At 39.6% G+C, this 26204-nt stretch overlaps 2 protein-coding genes across 2 annotated transcripts; one reads left to right on the forward strand and one right to left on the reverse strand.

Annotated features, from left to right (window-relative positions):
* Positions 1-8675: 8675 nt before the first annotated feature.
* Positions 8676-18104, reverse strand: slc2a9l1 (solute carrier family 2 member 9, like 1). The gene is made up of 12 exons (XM_078247376.1): positions 18048-18104; positions 16345-16440; positions 15587-15747; positions 15386-15510; positions 15180-15309; positions 14694-14842; positions 12597-12784; positions 12385-12495; positions 10206-10307; positions 9543-9618; positions 9320-9447; positions 8676-8872 (listed from the first exon to the last, which is right to left on the reverse strand). Exons 1-12 carry the CDS (start codon positions 18102-18104, stop codon positions 8693-8695), a joined length of 1503 nt encoding a protein of 500 aa, XP_078103502.1. The 3' UTR covers positions 8676-8692.
* Positions 18105-20836: 2732 nt separating this feature from the next.
* psmd6 (proteasome 26S subunit, non-ATPase 6) lies at positions 20837-25324 on the forward strand. Its single transcript, XM_078247933.1, has 8 exons — positions 20837-21122; positions 21771-21976; positions 23127-23272; positions 23369-23588; positions 23829-23937; positions 24174-24342; positions 24938-25015; positions 25108-25324. Exons 1-8 carry the CDS (start codon positions 20978-20980, stop codon positions 25202-25204), a joined length of 1170 nt encoding a protein of 389 aa, XP_078104059.1. The 5' UTR covers positions 20837-20977; the 3' UTR covers positions 25205-25324.
* The last annotated feature ends 880 nt before the right edge of the window (positions 25325-26204 follow it).

Genomic DNA, 26204 nt, shown 5'->3' on the forward strand with positions numbered 1-26204 from the left:
CAGTGCCGGTCTGTGGGTCCAAGCTGAAAAATCTCAACTATTGGATGGACATTCATGATTCCCACAGGATGAATTGTAATAACTTTGGTGAGCCTCTTCCTTTTTAATGCAGCGTCATCATCGTGTCAAATTTTGTATTTGTCCAATACTTTTGGGTAATGATCAAATCCCTTCAAAACTAATGATATTCCCATGTGCCTCAGATTTACTTTTTAGTGCAAGCTGGCATGCTAACATGCTAAAATGAAATATTGAACATCGTAAACGTTATACCTGCTAATCATCAGCATGTTAGCATTGCAGTTGTGAGCATGCCATTACCTTGCACGGCAGCTGGATTCTTGCGATATTACAAGATCGCAGGATCACATATAAGGGTTAAGTATGCCATGCTGGCATTAACAGTTTGCTCAAGTCACCGCTGTTCCCAATTACAGCCTCAGTTATTAACTAGCGGGGCTGCAGCCTCACAGTCTTGTCTACTTGTAAGAAACAAGTGAAATCCTTAACAAGCCAACCTCTCCTGTTTAAATATTGACATATACAGTCTAGCAGGTTGTATCTGTATGAGTTAAGCAGTGTCATAGCGTAAATTGGATTGCCTCTGACGTCCATGTGGTCCAGGGATTACTGCCGCTAGCCCCCATAATCCACACACATACATATATATGTTTGGAAAAAGGAGTGTGAACTCTAACCTCATGATTAGAGGTGTTCAAGCACTAATGCTGTTGACATGATTGGCACATTAATGCATTTACTTCACCTAACCTCAACTTCCAGGGCGTGTGCTCCAGTTTTCATGTTTACTCTGGGACAATCGGATAACTCCCAGACGGGGAGGAAAAGAGTCCTCATTTAGTCAGCCATGATACGACTTAACCAGCTGCACAAACACATGAGATACATTATGTCTGCTGATGGCCTGGTCTGTAAATGTGGAGTTTCCCTTGCTTTTAGCAAGTCTTCAAACTACAGCTGCAGACTGTTACTCACATCAGCTGCGAGTTTGGATGAGTATTGCAGCAATCAGTGTCTCGAAGTGTAATGAGACATACAATAAAACACACGCAAACTTCTGTCTTTAGTATTATGGATATTATTGTCCTTGACACAAGCTTTCCTTACATCGTCATTATCTTAGCCCCTATTAGTCTGTTTCTTCATTACTCCCTTGCCAGGCCTTTACCCAAGCGTGGGGTGTCTCCATGTGTTTAATTAAAAGCAAATGAAGGCCGTACGGTGAGGGGTGCCACAGATTGCAGCCATATGCTTCCCGGGCCGTGCCATATTCAAGGTAGCGGATGGTGGGGAGATAATCCTTGAGTTGCTTGGATGCTTCCAGTTGTGATAGTCGTATTGTCGACCATGCTGTGACTGCCAGTAAATTAGATCCATGAGTGGTTAGGTGCCTTCAGGATTAATTCAATGCACAAAGTATTTCCAGTCTGGTGATATTGTTGAAGTTGTCTTCAGGAAGAGAAGGTTTTATTGTTTTCTGATCGTGTGGCCGTCAATGATACAATGCTGTTTTTCTGTCCAATCCCAAAGGAATAAGATATGTGGTTCTCTCCAACATGCCATAATCGACCATTTGATAAGTGTGACGCTTAGTCTGACTTATGAAAATTGTAAAACGCTATCGATATTATCAGTTTGAAGTCCTTTACCTGAACAACATTTTCCAGAGCCTGTTTTATATTAATCATCAAGTACAATGATCATGTTTAGAAAATGGCATAGCACTCAGGATATTTAACGTCTTGGACTACATATTGTGGAATGAGTTCAAATATCAGCCTTATTCCTGCTATTGCTTTCTCCACTCTTAATTCTTCTTTTTACAACATTCCAGTCAAAACCTATTTACAGTGGACAATTGCGTAATAAAAGGTTAATATAAACTTTTTTATTAAACATAAGGGGGGCTGCCTAAATTTCTAAACCTGTGCATTCAAATCACAGGTGTTTATTACACATAAAGTAACTACTGAGATTACCACTGGAGTTTAACAGCAGGAGCTCTTCCTAATCAGAGAATGAATGCAGCGTTTTGAAGAGAATAAAGTGTTGCATGGAAACACAGTTCAGTGTTATTTACTGGAGGTTCATTTTAATTTGGTTTTTGATTATTTTTATTTTCAGTTGGAAAAGCAGCTGTCTGTGACTGAAACAATAATTCAGGATCCTGTCAAGTAAAACTAAGGTGATTCTCATTAGTGTTTAAGGTGCAAATTGGCTCCAGTCTCATAACTTGTATGAAACAAAGTTCTCATGTGGCCATACTGCTGAGGAAGCTTGTTATTGTCTAGTTTTCACGTCTCGCACTAATCGTCCATTAATTCACATTGACTGCACTCTGGTTTGTTAATGAAAGGATGGCTGTCTGTTCTCCAGACAATGTCTACTCTGTAGGCCTTAACTCTGAGGTATGCGTCTGCACTGGATACACAACAACCAAATCAGGTGATGAAGTGAAAAATTAAAAAAATAAAAAGCATATTCTTGCTATTTTTGAAGTTGTGTGGCCTGTATCATATATATTGTGTATTAAGGTCTAATAGTAAAAAAAAAAAAAAAATCATTATTATTAATAGGACAAAAAAAACCTGCATTAATTCATAAACATACTAAGTGGGCTACTTGTGTGTCGTACCCGTGTATTAAAATTCACTTCAGTTGGAACATACCAGTTCAATTAACAGCCACACATTAGGTGCCTGTATGTGTGTGTATTTAAAGGCCCAGATGCACAGCTGTCATGAGTTGAAGCCATTTGAGTTGTTTTTTGGGATACTCTAAAAGCCATAATTACCGGTCTTTAAGAGCAGATCGGCTGCAAATTACAGCTGTGCTCTGAGCAAACTAAAATAGCCTGATTCAATTATTTACAAATGAAGAATGCCAATAGTGTGTTATTGCACACACACACACACACACACACACACACACTGGGCTGGTAAAAAGGACACGCGTGACAGGACTGACTAAGGCCTTACCAGCAGTCTCCCCTCCTTCAGCCTCATCATGTGTGTTCAATTAATGTGGGAAGAATGCACCAGAACAATGTCAACAGATACACAAACAGATATCACAAGCATACTAAAATCTGATATTTAAATACATGAGCCAGACTGGGACAAAAATCCCTTTTTCAAGGTTACTTGAATTTTCAAATTCATTATCAGTGTTTAGGAGGCCTTTTCTCTTCCCTAGGGTGAGAAATCCCCATATAGCAACAATATTTCAGGATACGTCCGGGAGGCTCACTCCTCCACTCCTTAACTTCCTACTTTCTTACTGCAAAATTTAAGAAATGTTATTTATAAACAAACAATTATAAATGTTGCATCACACTCCCAGGCAATGCACAATTCAAGTACAAGAAATTAGAAAGAAACACCTGCATTTAAACCCAAAATGTAATCCTCTCTGAAAGATTTCCTGCTTTGTACATTCAACCAGCCACCAATTGTCTGCAAAAAAAAAGGATAGGGAATAACAGTTAAGTAGTAAAGCACAGTATTACACTTGTAGACCTTAACTAAACCCGCTAATCTTGAAATGCATTCTCACCCACTTAAGCATGACCTTTACTCTTCAACTGTGACCAGTCAACACTTTGTATACCACTCAGCTTCAATTCTCAAACTAATCCCTGATAAAAACAGACTTGACTTTAACGTTTTAAATACTGTATACTTACAGGAATCACGAAACACACTCAGTACCATTAATTAGAGCTTATAATAAGTCTCGATGGGGGCCCTCATTGGGCCTGATTGTTATCTTTCAGCCACACTGAGAGAAAATAACAATTCATTTCCAGTGTTTGCTCAGTCTGACACGTGGCACGGTGAAAGGCTGCCAGGTTTGGGTTAATCCGCAGGACCAACGGCCCAAAGGGCACCTCGCCATAATGAAGAATGGCATGCTGGGTACCTCGATTTTGCACTGCCAGAGGGATCTGTCTGGTTCATGATATCAGCCCGCTTCACCCCTCCTCTCTGTGATTCATTAACAAGCTCAGGTCCCAGGAGGGGCCCCATCTGTGTGCCACCTGTACCAAATCACCACCGATAGCAACATTTAATGCAGGACACCATTCACATTTGTTCCAATGTTTCCCTCGTGCATTCCACCTAAATGTCTATTCCCTTATGTCTATCCCTCCCCTCCCCCTCTCTCTCTGTCCGTCTGTTTTGCAGAGATGATGGATGGTCCGATTAGTCCTTCAGCTGTAAATGAGGCAGAGAAGGTCTGTGATGTTGACTTCACAGTGACACATTTTTCCAAGACTATCCAAGACCTACAAATTACACTGTGAGCTATATAAAGGCAAATGGGCCTTTTTGTCAAATAACATTTGCAGTTGTAGCTGTAATAGATTACATCAGCATCTCCAGCAGGTGTAATGGTTATTTTGTGAAAGTTTATTCAATATTTTAGGATGATCACATCCTCAGTGGCTTTAAAAAGGTGTTAAAGTTGAAAACTTCAAGACTTTTATTATGTTAAACCCCATTTGTTGCATTTTGCGCCTCTAATTGTCTAAGTAATAGTCATTAAAGATATTTGCCTTCTGCCCTATATAGTAGTTTTCAGAGTATAGGGGTCACCTTTAAACTGTGATTGGGTATTTGTCACAATTTAGTCTATATCCTCGACGTTCCACTTCCGGGATTGTTCCGGTGCCACAGGAAATTCAGCGCGATTGCATGTATTTTCGCCGATGTCTGTTTCCTTCCGCTTACTTTGTGTTGGATTTTTAAACTCCGGTGGATTTATGAGGACTATGGTTAACTGATCCTCAGATTGAGACAGCTAGTTAGACTATATGTCTAATCTGAGTTTTCTTTCGCACGACTGAAACAACTTTTCAACGTACAAATGCAACCAAAACAAGTTCCTTCCCGAGGCTATTTTGCAGCGGCTCCATGCGGAGCTTAGCACCGCCCATGACGATTGTGATTGGTTTAAAGAAATGCAAATAAACCACAGCATGTTTTTCTCCTATCCCAGAATGCTGTGTGGACAAGCCAGACCCTCCTCCACAGCGTGTGGAGGAAGGTCTGGCAATGCGAGAATAGTCACAATTCAACTATTTGAAGAACAAGATAAAGAGACTACCCATGATGTTTATTTTTAACTCGGAAGAGAAAAGAGAGAACCAAATTAAACCAACGTGAACAATAGGGTAGTGAACAAAAACCAAATGTAACCAAAACCAAACAAATAGTGGAGGCCAATTTAGAGAGAAAAGCACCTTTCAGACATAGTCTAAATAAAAATTAAAAATTAACTAAATAGTAATTTAGGCTGAATATCAGGCAACCTCATGTGTAAACTATGGGTATTGTTAATGTTTTATTATGAGGATCCCCCCACAAAATTGCTATGACTCCACTGTAGCCATGTCTATAGTCTAAACACAACAAATTACGTTAACAGTTAGATGATCTTTAGACACAATGGACAATTTAATCAGGTGGATTTTTTGGGCATACTGTGCAGGAACTGGCATTGTTTCTTTTAATAATCATATTCACATGGCTTACACAGAGCAGCATGTGTAGGCCTATTCACTGGAGAAATCAGCACAGTTATTGCATGTCCAGAAATCCAAGTAGACCGATGTACAAACTTGAGACTTATGAAACAGTGACTCATTGAATCTGTAATACACCCAAAATGTGTTCATTCTTCTCTGATTTGCAGCGCTGCTAGTGAGCTCAATGTTGCTAGGTGGAGAGACAGAAGAATAATGGCCCTCCTTTCACCTTTTCTTTGCTATGCATGCGTTCAACACTGGAGGAGGATATGTTTTTCTTTCGGAGTCTCAGTGAAAGATATAAAAGAGCTAAAGATACCATTAGGCTTTAGGTCTAAGAATGGTGCTTTAAAGTATGACCCAGAGCAGAGTCTTCTAATGTTAGCCTTTTTCCTCATTATATACAACTATATTTAAAATAATATAAAGTTAATATAAAGAGGTGTTGAGTGTCTTTTGCAAACATGGACTCAAAGTTACTGCTTTTGAACTCTGCTAAATCAATTGTGTGCAAAAGCACAATTCCCCCATATAATGGCTAAAAGAGGAAATATCAGAGTTGAATCAGATTGCTTAATTAATAATAATAAATACATAAAGGAGAATATAACATTTAAAATCACTAGACGGATTCTGTCACAATGTAATGGAAAGACAGCAAAGTTAATATTCTGTAACTGAAGTAGGCTACAAAATGAAAGGACTAACAGTTAGTGGAATTATTTACTTGGACTTCTGTGAGCTTCGTTCACCACCGGCTATAAATAACATAAAAGCAACTAAGACATTTGTGAGGTTCAATGAATTCGGCCTGGTTGCTATGGTTTACAGTTATTGTTTTGTGTTTGTGTGGATGTGCATGTGAAGGCTTCATCTCAGCAGAAGATTAACATCGCCATCTGTTGATGTAATGGAGCAATAACAGGTGTAAACTAAAGCCGCTGAGACTCAGACACACATGGTAACACTATACTTTGCTGAATTGTTATTCAGTGTGTTTCTCAAAAATGTTAATTACACATCCATGTGATTGTCTTGGACATGCTTTAAATTGGACCAACATCCATTTTTAATTCTCTGCTTATCATTTTGCCATCATTTTTGTATTTTGCAACCAATAAAAACACAAATTGGATACAGGGACTAGCCAGGTCTGAAAGAGTAAACTGCTCACAAGGGTTTCTCCAATTAATCCTCCAGTTAATCCTCCTCAAGTGTTAACAAGGCACAGCAGGACATCAGTACAGGATGATCAGCCAAGCCAAGACACTGTCAATCACAGAGCTCCCATCCTCAAAGTGCTGAACTGTGGACAGGGTGTTTGGCAGCTAATGAAGCCCTTGTGGCTGCTAGCATGTGTGTGTGTGTGTGTGTGTGTGTGTGTGCGTGTGTGTGTGTGTGTCAGTCATAATATCCTGGGAGCTATCAAATAGCCAACTGGGTTAGAGGAGGACTCACAGGCCAGAACAGGAGAATTCAGAGAAAAAGAAGAAGAAGACTAATGACTGGATATAAAATTGTCCAGAGGAAGAAACTGTCCAGTAGGCAATTCTGCTTCTAGTGTTCTGTAGAAAATGCTGACACAGTGTGGTGCAGTCACATAATGTATCCTTAAGCAAGCAACATGGAACACAATACCTGATGTCCTTAAAAGAGGAAAATGAGCAACAACATGTTAAATACTTCAGTCTGTCCATGTCAGATTAGTCAATTTAACAGTTAGGTAGTGCCAAACAGACACTGTCTACTTTAAAGTAAGACCTAAACTCTTGCAAGGATAAATATCACATTCTTCCTCTTACAAATGAAAAGTTGAATTCATGACCAATAAAATGTACAGTTTCCTAATTTAAAGGTGCTGTAGGTAGGATTGCGAAGATCCAGTACTTAGCCAAAAAATGTGAACATCGACAACTTCTCAATCCCTCCCCTCTTACTGCTAAAGCCCAAAATGGTCTCCTACGCCCCTCCCCCCACAAGGGAGAATGAATGCGTGTGCATGAGCAGTGATTGACATGCAGTCAGACACCCCCCCTGGCCCTGATTGGTGCATCTGAACAGGGAGCTGTGGATTTTTGTAAATCGCACTACAGGCTGTAGGTGGTGCCAGAGGAGCCAGATTTTATTTTATTACCTGCTTCATGTAGTTCTACTCAAACATATGGTCAGTTTCAGCAAATATGACAGAAAGTTAGTTTTATAAGGCTTACCTACTGCACCTTTAATACAACGGTATGACCACTTCTTATGCTTAGATTAGCTTAATTACTGTATACCTCCACTTGTGCTGCTGTTACAATTCAAATGCTAAACAGTAGGCCTAGTAGTTTAGCATTACCCTATAACTGTCACGTGTAGCAGCAGTAGCCCCTGTTGACCAAAAGTTGCATCGTCTCACTTATGAATTAAGAATATGGTTCATATGCCAGTTCAGTTCAATATGCCAGTTCAGTGGGATTGTGATGGTGATTTACATCAAGGTCGCCAACCTGATTTCTTAGCGCTCAATTAGAAAAGAATTGTGTTTTACAATGTTGTGGGACTTTGTGGGAGAGTTTCCATTAATTTCATTCCCTGCAGTGGTCAAAGAACAGACAGTAGAGTCCCAAAGGACCAAAGGGAACAGTGAATGATTTATTACTGGAGAGCAGGAAGGAAAAAAAACTGCTGACCTCTTAGTGACAAACATATTGCAGCTGCAGGTGCAGTTTTGTCAGGTGTGGGTGCTCTACGTAGTTGCAGTGATCTAGAGCTGGTTTTGCTATTTTTTGCAAGTTTAAATAAGAATTACAGAAATATCAAGATGGAGTAAAAACACTTGCTTTAACTCAGCTTGAGGTGTGCAGAAAAGTAGAAATATTTAAAAAGATTTACTTTTTCATCAGTACTGTTACAATTTTATGATGAGCCACAGACAGTGAGTATACCCAAACTGACAAAATGGACAATGACAGGGACTAAAACATCATGGTTCATGTTTGTCTCTGGAATTTAGCTCCAGTGTTCTTCCATTGTACCAGTTTTCCCCTGTATAATATACAGGGTTTATTGACAGATGTTTTTACAATTGATACTTCACAAAGCATATATTGTCCTTAAGGTCACACAGGGTTTGAAACAACAGTCTATATCTGGACTGCATCATAACTTGGTCTCCACTCTCTTTTCCTCTAAGAAGGATTTCCCACAGACAGTAATGGCTTTAAACTCCTCTGAGATCTCTAGCAGGGTTTTCCCTTTAGTCTCAGGCAGGAGGAAGAAGGTGTAAAGACTAGCCAGCAGGCACATACAGGCGAACAGCACAAAGCAGTATGAGGAATTCTGGAAGAGAGAAGAAACAGTGTAAAGCATCAGAATGAGCTTCATGTTTTTTGTGGGGGCATGTCAGTCTTTAATGGAAAGGACAGCCAGCTATGAAAGGGAAGACATGCAGGAAAATCTGCATCGAGGTATACACATCCATCCATCCGTACCTGCTCTACCAACTGAGCTAACCCGGCCACAGAATGAGCTTCATGTTTTAATGTGCTGAGATGTTTTGTCTTTCGGTACTATGACACATACGTTTAATTCTACACACTAAAATATATTCTGTCACTGATCTTAATCATAATGAAAAGTGTTGTACAACAAAATGTCAAAATATATCAACATATAATCCATATTGCCAATGAATAAATCCTGTTTACCTTTAAAAACTAAGATTTGCAGTTGCTTTTACAGTGTAAGCTATTCTGTGTTGCTAATGTTCATGTTTGTTGTACTCACAATAAGGAATGGAAAGACTAGGCCCACCACAGCGTGAAACAACCAGCGCTGGGTCCCAATGAGGACAAACGCTGCCAGTCGATTGGACTGGATGAAGATCTCACTGTAGACAGTTTGTGTGGCTCCCCCTGGGTGAACCAGAGAGCCGATACAGGTGATTCAGTTAGTTATCTGTGCATGCAAACATTTTTTTATGTGAGCCAAATTGCTGTAAGACACAAACCAGGTCCTCCGCTAAAGAAGATGGTGGAGAGGATGATCAAACTAGCCGAAATGTATGGAACGCAGTAGCTGGAATCCTGCATGAAAACAATGTTTTTTCACAGTTCGCATTTCATAAAAACATTTTGTATGGAAAAGGGTCTGTTTCAACTTAGTTTGCAGTATATTTTCACTTTTACTTAAATGGAAGTTAAAAATAAAAACATTTTCCACTTACCCTTTGTGGGGTTAAGGCATGTAAATAGTTTTACCTACAAAACTTTTGAGGCATCTGAGATTTAAAAATAAAATAGAGGTAAACTGGAATTTAATTTGTAGTAATTATAGGGACCATTTGTTTGATAGAAAGTAGTTCCAGTGAAAACACAGTAAAGTCTGTGGTGTTCTGCGTCTATTATTTAGAACCAGGACATAGATGCTGGGAGATCTTTTGCTGTTTAATTTATTAAAATGTATTTTTCAATGCTTTTAAATGTGAGCAACACACATTTCAATTCCCTTCCATTTTATTGGTAGATAAATCTCAGAGTCAGACATCTCAAAACCTGCATGTCTTGACACTACTTAGGGTAAGAACATGTTGTAATTTGGGTAAAATGACCCTTTAAAGTACGTTGCAAAGCTTCTAATACTGTTTCAGTATTCAAAAGGTTAACAGCTGTACCTTCAGGTTGAGCGTGACAGTGACCAACACCCAGCAAGCAGACATGAAACCATAACCCCCCCAGATCAACGGCCTCCTCCCTGTGTGCTCAATCAGCAGCCCCTGAGAGAGGGAAAGGTAAAACAAAATAAAAATATGTCAATTGTTATCTTGGGAAAAATGCCTCTGTCAAAAGATGGGGCATTTTTGGGGGTTTGCACAATTGTTAGTTATCCCAGCTGACCCCCCAAATCATTGATGTGCCTTAGAGCATTTGTTCTTCTGCTCCATGCTAACACTCCAGAGCTTTTTAATTTATTTAGGATCCCCATTAGTTGTTACTGTAGTAACAACTATTCTTCCTGGGGTTGCACACAAGATAAAACAAAAACGTTTACATGAATACTTTTATACATATTATAAAAACATAAATAATTCCACATCAATACAATTTAGTTCTACTGATGCCTTTAAATTTCTTTCAAACGTTTGACACAAGCTACTAATGGACACGTTGCACCAGTGTCCGTACTTAGGTAAACAGAACATTAATCCACACATTCACAAAGCTCATATTACGCTCCTTTTCAGGTTCATAACTGTATTGAGAGGTTATATCAGAATAGGTTTACATGGTTTGATTTTCAAACATCTTTGTTGTACTACACATTGCTGCAGCTCCTCTTTTCACCCTGTGTGTTGAGCTCTCCGTTTTAGCTACAGAGTGAGGCATCACACTTCTGTTCCATCTTTGTTGGGAGTCGCACATGCGCAGTACCTAGGTAAGGACTACTAGCCAGTCAGAAGCAGAGTAGGGCGGGCCCTGACAAGCAAGCTATAGTGTGATCCAAAACAAAACCCGCTTCAGCCAGTAACCCATGGCTTCGGCTCAACCGTACATGAGTCCGAGCACGAAACACAGGCAGAACAACCCGACAAGCTTCGCAACCTAGAATGGAGCAAGACATTTCAGAGAGGTAAGGTATTTAAAATGTTAACAAATTAGTCTTTCATATGCAACATTTTAATTCTGCACTGTTTCCTGGACATGGCGATACAACTATTTGAACTCTTCGGGCCCTCACTCTAACTAGCATGGTTTGAGGGCATGCCACACTAGCAGCTAGGTCAGCGTTATAACACGTTTTACAAGGTGACGCAAAATGACGCGCGTTTGTCATGGAAGTAAAGGCTAGACTACAATAGAGCTGTTTGGAGCAGTTCATGAACAGTGTTTTCTGTTGGAGGTGGTAACTCCTTTTGGGGTGGACTTTGGGCCTTTTCACTTTAACTTATTACATGCACAAAAAAGATATAACAAAAGCATAATGTGAGCACTTTATGATCTTTTTGACTAATTTTACTTCCTTTTTAAAAACTGATCTCACTTGTAATCTGTGTTAAATGCAGTGGTAATACGTTTCAATTTGAAATTAGTTTTCTTTATGGCATTAGTTTTATGTAAAGGTAGTGTGAAGCGTCCCATAAAGGCATGTCTAGTGTGGTGATATAGTGCCTGCAGTGTGTGTGTGTTAGCTGCGAGTATAGGTTTCCTACAGACATTTTTCTTAAGTGTTACAGTAAATAAATACAGTATATGAATTAAAAACGGCATACTACTGCATGCACATGTGCTGAGCCAAATGTTTGTCTGTTTACACTTTGCTCTTAAAGCCAAGACCAATGATTTGAAGACATCCTGTATGTCAATCATTTAAATACAGTTCAGTCAGCCATGTCACATAGAATGGATAATTGTGAATGCTGAATATTGGCGATGATTATGTTGAGGTTTGCCATTTACGCTCTGACCTCATCTCTCTGAAATGAGAAAATATTGATATAGCACTTTTCTGGCAAAGTGCTTTCCAGATTAAAAGATTTAATAAAATTCAAGAATCAGGCTATGCTGCATTTGCCAAATGGTCAAGACTAATTTTGATTTTTACCATACCTCAGGGCGTTTCTGGTGGGAAGAGTAAGACATACAGGAATGTGGTAGCAGTGGCAGCGACCGTTCAAACCAGTGCTAGCAGTGGCTGAACTTACCAACCAAACAGGTTCCAAACAGATTCACACAGATTCTCAATGACAGCTCAGGAAGTAAAGTAGAACAAAAAAGTAACATTTCTGTGCAAAATCAAGAGTGTGGAAAGAGAAGTGGAAAGAAAGAGCTCAGGTGACTGAGGGAGTTACTCACACAGGAGATGTAGGTGATGATTTCAGATATTCCAAGACCAAGAGTAACATAGCGAATCTTGTCTCTCGGTACACCTGCCTCCAGAAAGATGTCAAAAGAGAATGTACTGATCTGGGAAAGAGAGAACAGTTTACTAAATTTTGAGAGGCTATAGTCTTCATTGTTTGACCCTTAAATTAGCATGAAATACGGTTTTTAAGTTCCATCCTCACCGCGGTTATTCCGGACAGCTGGTTGCAGCAGTAGATGATGGACATGGTGAGAAGCTGCCATCGTACAGTCCTGTCCCTCAGCAGCTGCAGAGGGCTTTTTGGCGGGGCTGCCTCAATGGCCGCCTGCTCAGCCAACATCTCGTCCATCTCCTGTTTGTAGTCACCTTGGCCCCAAAGACTCTGGAGAGCTGGGATAAAAAAAGACCAGAGACACAGACACAAACAACTGAGAAATGTGCTGATATGCTCACATTCAAGACAATACATATTATGTCTTTGTATAAGTGTTTGTAATACAGAATGATATCAAATATTAATGTATTTGAGAAGAGCCAAAGGCTCTATGATCTAAAATGTGTTGGTAAACCACAACCTACAGTACATTGTACTGTATGTGTGCCACAATAACATTTTAAAAACTTGATATCAATTTCATTGTCCCTCAGATGTCTTTCAAAAACAACCAAGTATTGAACGCGTCAGCATTTTTCTCAGTAAAGATATTTCTGATGGGGCTATCGGCATGAACTTTTCACCAGATGCAGTAACAGCCCAAGTAATCCACACATACAAAGATATAAAAACAAATAAGTCTAGAAATTAAGTTGTGTGTAATAAAGTGAAATGACACAGGGAAAAAGTATTGAACACACTTGCTGAAATGTATTTCATACTTAGTAGAAAAGCCTTTGACAGCTTCAAAACGCCTCCTGTATGAAGAAACTAGTCGCACACATTGCTCAGCTGTGATTTTTGACCATTCTACACAAACTGTCTTCAAATCTTGAAGGTTCCGGGGTCATCTACTATGAACTCTGATCTTCAGCTTTTTCCAGAGATTTACAATTGTATTTAAGTCGGGTGATTGACTGGGCCAGTCTAACAGCTGGATTTTGTTTCTCTGAAACCAATTGAGAGTTTCCTTGGCTGTGTGTTTGGGATCATTGTCTTGCTAAAATGTCCACCCTCGTTTCATCTTCAGCATCCTGGTGGATGGCAGCAGATTCTTATCAAGAATGTCACGGTACATTTCTCAATTCATCCTTCCTTCAATTATATGAAGTCTGCCAGTGCCAGATGCTGAAAAACAGCCCCACATCGTGATGCTCCCACCTTCAAACTTCACTGTTGGTATGGTGTTTTTAGGGTGATTTGCAGTGCCATTTCTCCTCCAAACATGGTGTATGCTATGACAGCCAAAGAGTTCAATTTTAAGCGAGCTTCCATATGCCTTTTCTTGAGCAGTGGTGTGTTGTGTGGTGTGTGTGTGCATACAGGCCATGGCGGTTGAGTGCATTACTAATTGTTTTCTTTGAAACAACTGTACCTGCTTCTTCCAGGTCTTTCTGAAGATCTCCACGAGTGGTCCTTGGTTCTTCGACAACAAGTATTCTATGGACTCCTCTGTCAGAAATCTTGCGAGGAGCACCTGGTCCAGGCCGGTTAATGGTGAAATGATGTTCTTTCCACTTCCGGATAATGGCCCCAACAGTGCTCACTGGAACTTTCAGAAGTTTAGATATTCGCCTGTAACCAATGCCATCCGTATGTTTTTCTACAACAAGCTTGCGACAGTCTTGGGACAGCTCTTTGCTTTTACCCATCATGAAATGCTTCTTGAGTGACACCTTGGTAATGAGAAACCTTTTTATAGGCCATCAATTATGACTAATCCAGCTGATATTAATTTGCACTAATAGGTAGCCTGATTGCTTCCTAAATACTGATAGATTTCAGCTGGTTTATTGGCTTCCCATGCCTTTTTACATTATCATTCTACTTTATTACACATAACTTCTTTCATGGACATACATGTTTTGAGTTTTTTGATTGAAGTTTTGACTTTGTATGTGTGGATTACTTAGGTTGTTACTGACATCTGGTGAAAATTTCATTCCAATAGCCCCATCAGAAATATATTTTCTGGGAAGAATGTTGACGCGTTAATTTCCCCGCTGTAAATGTGTTTTTGTGGCCAATTAGCTCATCTTCAGATAATTCTTGGGGAATAGCAGTTGTTTTATTGTGTGTTTAATACTCAAACTGTCAAAGGTTGTTACGGTCAGGTACTGCATGAATATGGGGAAATATACCAACCTTTTTTGCAAGCCTTATCATCACCTTTCTCTATGAATAAGTATCTGGGAGCCTCAGGGAGAAAAGGCAACACTATAACCTGAACCACTGAAAAAAATGCAGGGACACAGAGTACGATGTTCCACAGCTCTTCGCGACCAAGTATCTCACTGAAAGAACAAAAGGAAGTGTCGTGTTCCAGCTTAGTTTAAATGGGTTTTTTTGTAGACAATTGCATCTTTTTTTACACTTCCTAATATTGTGTTGAAGCTCTCTTTGCACAATGGTCAAAGCGTGAAAAAGCTTCTCTAACTTCTCTGTCTCTCTTTATGTAAATCTCTTCTTTTTTTATATAAAAAATGAATAGGAGACTATGGCTTTTGCATGGATTCTCCTCATTAGGTGTCACTAATATGTTGTACATTCAGTGTCCATTAAGGTCTCTTATCCTCTAAAACAATCAAAACTACGGTTGCCCTACCATACGTATTGACAATAAGTGCATACCTCAGTCCAAAAATCTGTCCAAACAGTTTACCAAGTGACACAAAGGTTGCTGAGGTCAGAGTCACAGTCCCTCTTATCTTTCTGGGTGAAATCTCTCCCAGGTACATTAAATGGATGCTGCCTCCCAAACCTGCAGGTCACGAGAGGACGTTAATCTGGCAGGTACAAACATGATGTGTTGTGTAGAATGTGTCCTGGTGGCTTACCTGCCGAGTAGCCATACAGGATCCTTGCCACGATAATCATTTCATATGATTTGGCACCTTTACTTGTCAGCATGATCCCTGCTGCAACAATGGCAATAAAGCTGTTGCAGATCATCACCTTTTTTCTGATAAAGGAACACATCACTTAAAGTATTTTAGGCTACAGGACTGAATGCTGCATAAGGTCTCTCTTATACTCACCTTCCTAGCATGCCGGAGATCAATTTGACACTGACAGCACCAAAGAGTCCCCCGGCAGCATACATGGAAACAATAAGGGACCAGATCATCGTGATCGTCTGAGGAGGTGGAGTCTCTTCATATCTGTCGTACCAGCTGCTGTTGATGAAGCGCCGAATGTACTGCAGTGAAAGTTAGGAACGAAAAAGGAGATTTCAGTCAGGACCACTTTGTCAATAAATACATGGAAAGCCTTAAGCAGGGAGAGCCGCAGTGGCAGGGTCCCCTTAGGGTACAGAACAGAGCAGCATCAATGACAACAGACATGACATTGACAACATGAATATAAATTTAAAAGGAGGAGCTGGGGTGGAGGTGGGTTGCAAGCGCTAGCAGAGATGCAGCGAGGTAGGCTGGGAAAAGCAGTTTAAATAGAGCGCTCTATTTGGGAAATCCAATCATATGCTTTAGGAGGGAATCAGCTGAGCCATCAGCTGGTGTGCTGGCTTAGGGACTGTCAGCTATGAGCTGAGATAATAGCCAAGCTTGACTCCGTGACCTGCCAGAACTTACGCTATGCTCCATTTTGGAGCTTGAACTCAATGAGGAATTGAAAAGAAAAAAAATGCTCCTTTCACTTTTCACATTTAACCACATACTCTCTCATCATCCGGCAGTAACTGGAGGTGAAAATTTGGTGTGGGGGTTTGAAGAGAGAGGGAGTGAATGAAGCAACAAACAACAGGATGGAAAGAAATGCTGCAAGGGATGTATCTCACCGGTGAGGGAGAACTCAATCCAGTACTGTGGTAGCCAGTTTGAAAGGTTCCTCCAATTCCCAAAATAATGATGAGGAACAGAGCATTACCACGGGTCTACAAAACAGAGGGAATCAGTAGTGATTAGACACAGGTCTAACAGAAATAATTTTAACCTCTTTGATTCATATACTGTAACTGTATGGTCTTCTTTTCGTGTAACTTCAGAGATTAGACTCTTTTCAAGTTGTGCAAAAGGCAGTGGTGGAAGAAGTATTCTTGTACATACGGTACTTTACTTAAGTAAAAGTACCAATACCACACTGTGAAAATACTCCACTACAAGTACAAATCTCATATTCAAGCTATTATATATGATGTTTTTGGATTACTATTATTGCCATTGGCATTTTACTGCTGTGGACTTTTAAAGTTGTGCTATATATATATAGCTCAGAAAAACAGCCCTGTTTTCAGCTTTATGACGATGCATTTTCCAGCTGATTAAAGAGGATTTTTAAATACAATTACACCTACATACAATTAATCCTTTGGTTTATCAGATATATTAAAAAAAAAAAAAAATGTTGTTTCTTTTCACTGGACAGAAAGGGTATACAAAATTAAGTAAGTAAGTGCTAAAGCAACTAAGTAACTAAAGCTGCCAGACAAATGTGGTGGAATAATTTGCCTCTGAGATGTAGTGGAGTGGAAGTATAGACCATTTCTTTCTCTGCAAATTAAAAACATAAGGTATTATAAGATATTTCCTACTCCCTCCCACCAGATTTCACCCCCAAACAGTGCCTTGGTCTTATATGTAGAAATGCAATCTGAAAAGCATAGAGAATACACAAAAAGAATCCTCTGAAATGAGGACCACTCCGTGTGTAACTCCATGACCAATCTGATCATCAACAATTTCAAATAACAACTGCTTACATGATCTCAATTAAAAACAAACAAAAGGGATTGGATATTTAGAAACAACTGGTTTCAGTTGGTCATTTTATATAATTAGTAAATTTCATAAAGCCTAACCTATATCATTGTAGGCTACATTTAAAGTCATAAAGGGTATCCTGCTCTGCCTTCAAGAAAATGAAAGCTCAGATGGGCCGATCTGGAATCTCCTCCTTATGAGGTCATCAGGAGGAAGGTTACCTCCCCTTTCTCTGCTTTGCCCGCCTAGAGAATTTGGCCCACCAATGAGAGAGAGAGCGATATCATGGCTTTCAAATGAGCAAAGTTGCAGTTGGTCAAGGCCACACCCCCACCCTCCACCTTCCCCCCCTCCTCAATAGCATTTAAAGCTACAGACACAGAAATGGCTCGTCCTAAGTAAAGCTCATTGCGGGACTGGCTCTAGTGGCTGTAATTCTGCACCAAAGCTGAATTTCGGGGAAAGAGACTTCAGATACAGTATTAGGGGACCACTGAGGCCTATATAAAAACATCCAAAAAGCAGCATGTCATAGGACCTTTAAACTGTCACTCTTTAAGGGGTAAGAGTTTAAAGAATAATTCAGAAAATTGACAAAGTCAGCTAAAACTGTAAAACACAACCTGCTTTCTTCCATTTCCCCGTTAATATAAGATAACGTTTATGAAAGAGTTTAGCACAAACATATTTTCTCACTGCTTAAACTGTCCTGTGAACATTTGTTTATACGTGGCCTATATAAAATGATACACAAATTCAGTAGAATTCAGTAAAAGCCTACCAGTTGTTGTAGCAAAGTTTCCATTCTGTCTTCACTGGCAGGGACCTTGACGTACATACAGTATGTCCAGACTACATGGACTTTGTTAAGTATTTCAGGCTGGTTATCATTAACTTTTCTGACTAGAAATAAAGTAACCAGCAATCCACCACGCAACCCTGACAGTGACTTCCTCTGTGTGAGTCACTCATCTGCCCTGTGGAGTGGACAGATGTTACTGTGCAGGACAATTGATCTGATCTGCCTTTGCCTTGGTTACAGACTACTACTGTATATTGAGTTAATGCAGGGGTGCAAACCATGTAAACTCAGTCTGTAAAGACTGAAATCAATCTTATTATTGTTAATTCATAATCATATGATGTAACTGAAGGATTTCATAGATTTCATCATCAGAATTTGTAGGTTTGTATGATGTAAAATGACAAAGGATCATACCAGTGCTTTGGCATATTTTAGACCCTTTATGGCAAACTGTACAACACTACTGCGGCCCATTTTTCATAGCACACAAAAGTTTTTAAATGTGTTTTTCCTGCAACCATTTAATTCTGTCTATTCTTCTACAGGACTACCTGTTCTTCTCATTAAGGGTCACTTGGAGTGCTGAAGCCTATCCCAGCATACACTGGTCAAGAAACAAATTTATCAGAAATGTATAATTTAGAGTTAAGTTATACTTGGCCTGTATGTATTTGCACTGTGTAAGCATGCATAAAGGGGAGAAGGACCACCTCAAACAGTGCTAACCATTCAGTTCAGTTCAGTTCAATTTTATTTATATAGTACGTTTAAAATCAACCATAGTTGACCAAAGTGCTTAACAAGCTAAAAAAAAAAAAAAATGATAATATACACAAACAATACACAATACACAATACAAACTAACCAACAGTAGGAAAAAAACAAAGACCTCAGTGCTTTCACAGGTGTATGGATATGTAAAAGCTTCGATAAACCCATTTAAAATCTTAAAAACAAGCAATACAATTTTAAAATCAATCCTGAAACAGACAGGAAGCCAGTGGAGCGTGGCCAGAACTGGTGTAACGTGGTCACGCTTTGCGTAGTAGGTAGGGCTTGACTTTAGCCAAAAGTCTCAGCTGGAAGAAACTGGTTTTAACAACATACCTAATTTGTTTGTCAAATTTAAGCACTGTCAAAAATCACACCCAGATTCTTGGTAAAAGGACGAATATGGGAACTTAAAGTACCAAGAGCATCTACACAGGCACTAAAATGTTCAGCACGACCAAACACAACAATTTCAGTCTCATTGTCATTGAGACATAGAAAATTCTGATCCAACCATATTTTGAGATCTCTTAAGCAAAGACTGAAGTGTGTCCTTATCATTGTTTTTTACAGGCAAATAGATTTGTACATCATCTGCAAAACAATGGAATGTTATGTTTTTTTTAAATGGACCCCAAGGGCAACATGTACAGAGAAAAGAGCATGGGTCCCAAAATGGAACCTTGGGGGACCCCATAAGAAAGAGGGGCAGAAGATAAAGAACAATTACCAAGGTGGACAGCAAAACTCCTGTCAAGTAAGATTCAAACCATTTGAGGGCTATGCCCTTAATGCCAACACTTTGTTTGAGTCGGGATAAAAGGATAGAGTGGTTGACAGTGTCAAAGGCAGCAGTCAAATCTAAAAGCACTAAAATAGCAGAGTTTCCTGAGTCAACCGCTAAGAGAAGGTCGTTAAAAATGGCACTTGGAGTTTATCCTTTTTCCACTTTCTCTCAGCTTTTCTGCAGGCACGTCTGAGAGAGCGGTAGTATCATTCAGCCACGGTTCTGAAAGTGCTTTAGTGCATTTCTTTCTCAGTGGAGCAACAGGTTCCAATATGTACAGTACAAGTACAGTCAAAGAGGTTGGTGAGTTCCTCAACATTAAGATTACAATCCTCGACGTTGTACAACACTGAGACTTTAAAAGCAGCAGAAAACTGTGAGGCAGTTAAAGGGTTAATTGCACACACACAGTGTGAGGGAGCAACAGTAGAAACGTCTGAGCAGGGGACAACCACAGTAAATAAGACGGGCAGATGATCTGAAATACATGATGTGTCGCATATTTCACTAATGGCAACACCTTTATATTTATATGACAGCACGAGGTCCCATTGATTATGATTAGCATTGCATGTTGAAAAGCCAACACCAGAAAAGATACAATATGCAAAAACATTATACATATATATAGGGAAATTATAAGGTAAACATATTACATAGGTATACACAATTTGTAATTGTAATTTTACAAACTATGACTGTGTCCCAATTTCATACTAAAGATGTTGCAAAACAGTGAGACGACTCCAGAAAGATCAAAGGACATATATATATATTATTTAATAAGTAACAATAAGCCTGAGTAAATCTTTGGGAAGTTTATTGGCAGTGGAATTTCAAAGTTACACTTTGACTGACATCCTTCAGAGCATGTATTCTATCATGTCCTGTTAGTGTAATATGTTAAGTAGGCTATACATACAGTATATACATACATACATTCATACATACATACATGCATACATGCATACATACATACATACATACATACATGCATACAGTACATACATACATACATACATACATACATACATACATTACATAACGCTACATTACGTTACATACTGTATACAATTAGTGTGCGGTATTAAATCTGGACACGGGTGTTGTTCCCGCTCATGTCCGGCAGAGGGCAGTGAATGATAACTTGGTTATTAAATGTCAGGCTGTTCTCCGCTCTTGCCTCCTCTCGCTGACTGACGCTCCGGCGGAAACAACACAGTCCAGTGTTTTCCGTAGTCATCGTTGACTAACGCTAGCTGGTAACGGCGAGTAACAGTTAGTGAACTCTGTCTGCACAAAGAAAGCCTTCAGTTTGTGATTTTGTTTCTATTTTTTTGAAATAAAAATGCCGTTAGAAAACCTGGAGGAAGAGGGTCTGCCCAAGAACCCTGATCTGAGGATAGCACAGCTCAAGTTCCTGCTCACAATGGACGGTCACCGCCAGGATGCTAAAGTGAAGACTGAGCTCATGGACGCGATCAAAGCTAACAGTGAGTTAGCATATCACTGCACTATAGCCTGGTCATTATAAACAGGGTGCTGACATTAATGTACACACATACGTTTAGTATTTGGTGCACAAATGTCTCGTAATTGTTGATAATTTAAAAAAAAAAAGTATTCCAATTAAACAACGATCATCCCAAAGAAATTAGCACGCTAGCTAACGCTATTAGCAAACGTCAGCTAACGTTAGCCAACAAGCAATCTGACAAATGGTTTTGTTAAACTCTGCGTAACATTGCAGTACTGTACTGTGTTTCATTTATATTTTTCAAGTTCTGCATTATTTATCATTAATAAAAATAAGAACTTCATTTAAGATAGCTAGCACCATTTTACAGAACAAATTCACAAAGTGTTTCACAAGAGTAAAATAAAAAAAGACAACAAAAACGTATAAAATGAGAAAATTGAAATAAAACTGTATATGTATATAACAACAATGTATATGGCCTTTCATTGGAACTTAACAGGGACCGAAATAAAAGAGGCTGCGTAACGTTAATATTTTAATTAAATCTGTTGTAGAAAAATAACTTAAAAACCTCAGTGGTTAGTTTATGAGACGCACAAAGTGTTGGTTTTTCAACTGAGGGCTGTCATAGTTCACAGGGTAAACTATCTCTCTGCTTCAGATATGGCACCGTATTATGAGGGTCTGTGTAAGGATCTGAAGTGGCAGCTGGACGGTGACCTGCTGAGTAAAATGAAGAAGGCCAACGAGGAGGAGCTGAAGCGCCTGGATGATGTGCTGGAGGATGCAGAGAAGAGCCTGGGAGAGAGCGAGATACGAGACGCCATGATGGCCAAAGCTGAATACCTCATCAGAATTGGAGACAAGGTAACTCCTTAATAAAGTTGACCTTAACCTCATCAGTCAGCACATGGAACTTGTATGAGTATGTTTTTTTTGGCATGTCCTCTTATATTATATTAGCACTTGTGCTTTTTGACATTTGATTGTGATTTTGATATTTCATTTCATTCCCTGCACTGTTTTTCGTACGTGTACTGCTGCTGTGACATGCGGGTCACTACATCCTCAGGGTTTAAATATATACATACATATTGATAGGAGTAATACACAGTGCTCATTCTATGTGGTGTCTGTTGTATCGGAAATCCTCAGCACCATACCACCATAATAGTTCTTACTTCGGTAATGGGGATCCTAAATAAATAAATACTAAGAATAATTATGAATGGTCATTCGCTGTGCATGCTAGGCCCGTCACCAAGAAGTCATAAAGTCTGACTAAAGTATGTTATTTATCTGAGGACTATGCTGTTTTCCTTTTTCTTTCAAAATGATTTGGCTTCCTTTCATTTTCTTCTTCATCAGTAAGAGTTTGAGTGTCATTACAGTTTGTAGTAGATTACGACCTTTCCATTGTGACTATTGCAGACAGGTACATTGTAGTGATAGTGCTGAAAAGATGCATCATTCAGCACAGGACAGAATTCGCAACACTAAACATTACCGGTACCCAATGGAGGTCGATTTCATACACTTTCCAGAGTGCACACTTGTTTAATGTTGGTATTTGTGCCAGTTAATATCACAAACAATCATAAGTATATGTATATTTTTCAAGGGACATAATCACTCACTGATGTTTTTTTTCTATACAACACTGCTTTGTATCGGAGCCAAAATCCTAATTACTACCAAAGCACTCTCATAGCATGCAAAAGCATATCAGCAAAGCATGTTTGCCTATCGTTGGCTTTTGGTCATTTTCTCATTACCTATGCAAATTGCCTGACTCGACATTACTAGAGCAAAGTGGTTGGCAGTTTCCCTCTGAAATAGTAGAGCCGTAGCTACAGGTATTCTGAGTCTTTTTATTTTATTTAAAAAAAAAAAAAAAATCTTTCGCATGTTAGAGGCCCCTTACATGACATGCGCACAGTAAGTTGTTTTATGTACACACATTTGAATAGTAGGAGATTCATTGGCAATGTCTGCCTTTGGTCTTGTGCGTCCACAGGAGGGCGCCCTAACAGCCTTCAGGAAGACCTATGACAAGACAGTGGCTCTGGGTCACAGACTAGATATCGTCTTCTACCTGCTGAGGATCGGACTCTTCTACATGGATAGCGACCTCATCACACGCAACTCCGAGAAAGCCAAGAGGTAACGGCGCCGATATCTTTGTTCTCAAACATTTCCAACAACCGTCTCTGTAACCTTTCCAGTACTCATCTCTCGATGCGCCTCTTGTCTCCGCAGCCTCATTGAGGAGGGGGGAGACTGGGACAGGAGGAATCGTCTGAAGGTCTACCAGGGCCTGTACTGTGTGGCCATCAGGGACTTCAAGCAAGCCGCCGAGCTCTTCCTCGACACAGTCTCCACCTTTACCTCTTACGAGCTCATGGACTACAAGACCTTCGTCACCTACACGGTCTACGTGTGCATGATTGCCCTCAAAAGGCCTGACCTCCGTGAAAAGGTAGGATACTGCAAGTGTGTACTCACAAAGGGACTATTGAGGAAGTTAGTGTGCGTCTTTGTATTTGTGAATTTTCTTAGTGCAAGTAGTGAAAAAGGTGGTGAATTTGACGAATTGCTTCATACAGTATGTATGCTGGCTTTGTGAAATACCTTCCATCAGGTTACAGTGCTAGCACTACACATTCTCCAACGCGTGTAAGTTGACCGTATGATTGCAATGAAATGTGTTCCTCTTTAGGTAATAAAGGGAGCTGAGATCTTGGAGGTGCTGCACAGTCTCCCTCCAATTCGCCAGTATCTTTTCTCCCTCTACGAGTGCCGTTACTCGGTCTTCTTCCAGTCGCTGGGTGAGGAAGCCTTTCCTTTTGTTGGCCTGGGAAACAAACACTTTGTCTGGTCACTTGTAAAGTGTCATTTTACCGCTAATCACTACAAACCTCGTAAAGCTCTTTCCAGTTTGTTGTTAAATATACTCCAATATTTCATTTATTTAACAAGTTAGGATTTTTTGTCACTGGCATTACACGTTGTTGTATTTCTCCTGCTCCGCAACCTCGTGAGACTTGTGTTCTTTGCGCTACAGCCACGGTGGAGCAGGAGATGAAGAAGGACTGGCTTTTTGCGCCACACTACCGCTACTACGTGAGGGAGATGAGGATCCAGGCCTACAGCCAGCTGCTAGAGTCCTACCGCTCCCTCACCCTGGGCTACATGGCTGAGGCCTTTGGTGTCAGCACAGAGTTCATCGACCAGTAAGTGCCTGTACACTATATCCATACGCCACATCCTCTGGAGACATTCTGAAAATTAAAATTAAAAAAAAGCTTCTTATACACCGGTTGAGTCTCAATGGCACTGCAGATATCCTAGCTGTAGTTCATGCTGCCAGATAAGCAAGCACAAGAGATACATTTTCAGATGGATCAGCACTCGGGTTTGGAGTTATTGGCCAAATTCTATGGAGGGACTTGAGTCAAAACAACACAGATGCTCAATAAATGGGAACCAATGACCTGTTCCCAGTAGGCTTTATTTGTGCATTGATTCCCCATGCATTAGTGGTTTTATAAAGGCTTCCTGGGAACACTTAAGGAATATTTCATTCGGGGCATTTCCAGTCGTAATGCTAAGCTAACCCGCCGCTGACTGTACCGTAGCTCCATCTATACCGTACAGACATGAGTAGTATCGATCTTCTCATCGAAGTGCATTTCCCAAAATACTGAACAATTCCTTTTTATTGTAGGTTTTTCATACCATGGGTTCAGCTTTATATTTTAAGGAAGCATCATGCATCACTGATTTTTGATCTGGCTAACTGAACTAAATCTTCTCTCCTTTTCTCAGGGAACTGTCCCGATTCATAGCTGCTGGACGTCTCCACTGTAAAATTGATAAAGTGAATGAGATTGTGGAAACCAACAGGTAATGTTACTATTCTTCAAACCTCAGTACATCCAGAACTAACTCAGTAACCAAAGGCAGAACTCTAAATCTCGTCCTGTTCTTCTCTCCAGACCCGATAGCAAAAACTGGCAGTACCAAGAAACCATCAAGAAGGGCGACTTGCTGCTGAACAGAGTCCAGAAGTTATCGAGAGTTATCAACATGTAACCATGGTGGCCATATTTTTATGCAAGGACGGCTTGCATTAGTCTTGATATACCGGAACTAGTAGTTTGTCTGACAAAGTGACTCTTATATTGTGTATATAATAAAATTTGTTTAACTGTTGGCATTTCTCTAGGCCGTTTTCTTTATTTAAGGAAAGAGGCAGAGACATCATTTCATATAAATAGCAGTATAAATTATTTTATTTACAGAAACTTGTTACAAAACAAATATACTATACAATCTTTTTTCTTTAAATATTAATTCTAACCTATGTTTTGTTCATGAATTACATAGCAGCCAAATACATAAGTCCAGCTGAAAATGATTGATAATGTATACAAAAAAAAAAAAATCTACACGCTTTTACATATGAATGAACTGTATTCTCTCTCACTTTCACATTCCAAGTCTATGGTGCTAATAAAAAAAAAAATCTTCGCAATGTTTCCATCTACTGGAAACAATGTAAAGATGTCAGTGGAGTATCAGGGTAAACAAAACACTCGATTGAAGGTTTTTACATACAAATCCCAGTAAACCAGAAGGGGGCTTAAGCCACACACTGAGGATAACGAAATATCGGTCTTGTCTGGAAAACTTGGATAAACTCTGCCCCCGAAAAAAAACAAAAAAAAACCACTAAAGTGTTTCATACTGCGCAGCTGACAAGCTCAGGTTTCACCATATTTAGGGTTCATAGGCAAGACTTAAAAGCAAACTCCTAAACACTTTGAACATTCAAGTAAGGTAAATCAACGCAAAGAATACTGTCCTCAAACAGTCAGGGTGAAACAAATTCAGGCACTTTTTTTAATTTAATATTTCTTTTAAAAGCTGATTCAAATTACTTGTTTGGCAACGATGATGCAAGCAGTTGGACTGTTTGATGTGTTCCTCTTCCTTGCAATGATTGCTTAAGTCCCTTCAGCCTTTATAAAAGAACGCAAGTGTTTCGATCATGAAATGTGTTTTAAGGTTTACAAAGTGTATGACTGAAGAG

This window comes from Sander vitreus, chromosome 4 (genome assembly GCF_031162955.1).
Source record: "Sander vitreus isolate 19-12246 chromosome 4, sanVit1, whole genome shotgun sequence".
NCBI lineage: Eukaryota > Metazoa > Chordata > Actinopteri > Perciformes > Percidae > Sander > Sander vitreus.

What these genes read in the sequence shown, in the direction of transcription:
- slc2a9l1 (XM_078247376.1), bottom strand. Translation starts at nt 18,104, where the DNA reads ATGTACGTCAAGGTCCCTGCCAGTGAAGACAGAATGGAAACTTTGCTA. An exon ending in CCTGTATGGCTACTCGGCAG is followed by an intron (nt 15,310 to 15,385) that starts GTAAGCCACCAG and finishes CGTGACCTGCAG; the next exon opens with GTTTGGGAGGCAGCATCCAT. An exon ending in TCATCACCTACATCTCCTGT is followed by an intron (nt 10,308 to 12,384) that starts GTGAGTAACTCC and finishes TCCCTCTCTCAG; the next exon opens with GGGCTGCTGATTGAGCACAC.
- psmd6 (XM_078247933.1), top strand. Translation starts at nt 20,978, where the DNA reads ATGCCGTTAGAAAACCTGGAGGAAGAGGGTCTGCCCAAGAACCCTGAT. An exon ending in AACTCCGAGAAAGCCAAGAG is followed by an intron (nt 23,273 to 23,368) that starts GTAACGGCGCCG and finishes TTGTCTCCGCAG; the next exon opens with CCTCATTGAGGAGGGGGGAG. An exon ending in AGCACAGAGTTCATCGACCA is followed by an intron (nt 24,343 to 24,937) that starts GTAAGTGCCTGT and finishes TCCTTTTCTCAG; the next exon opens with GGAACTGTCCCGATTCATAG.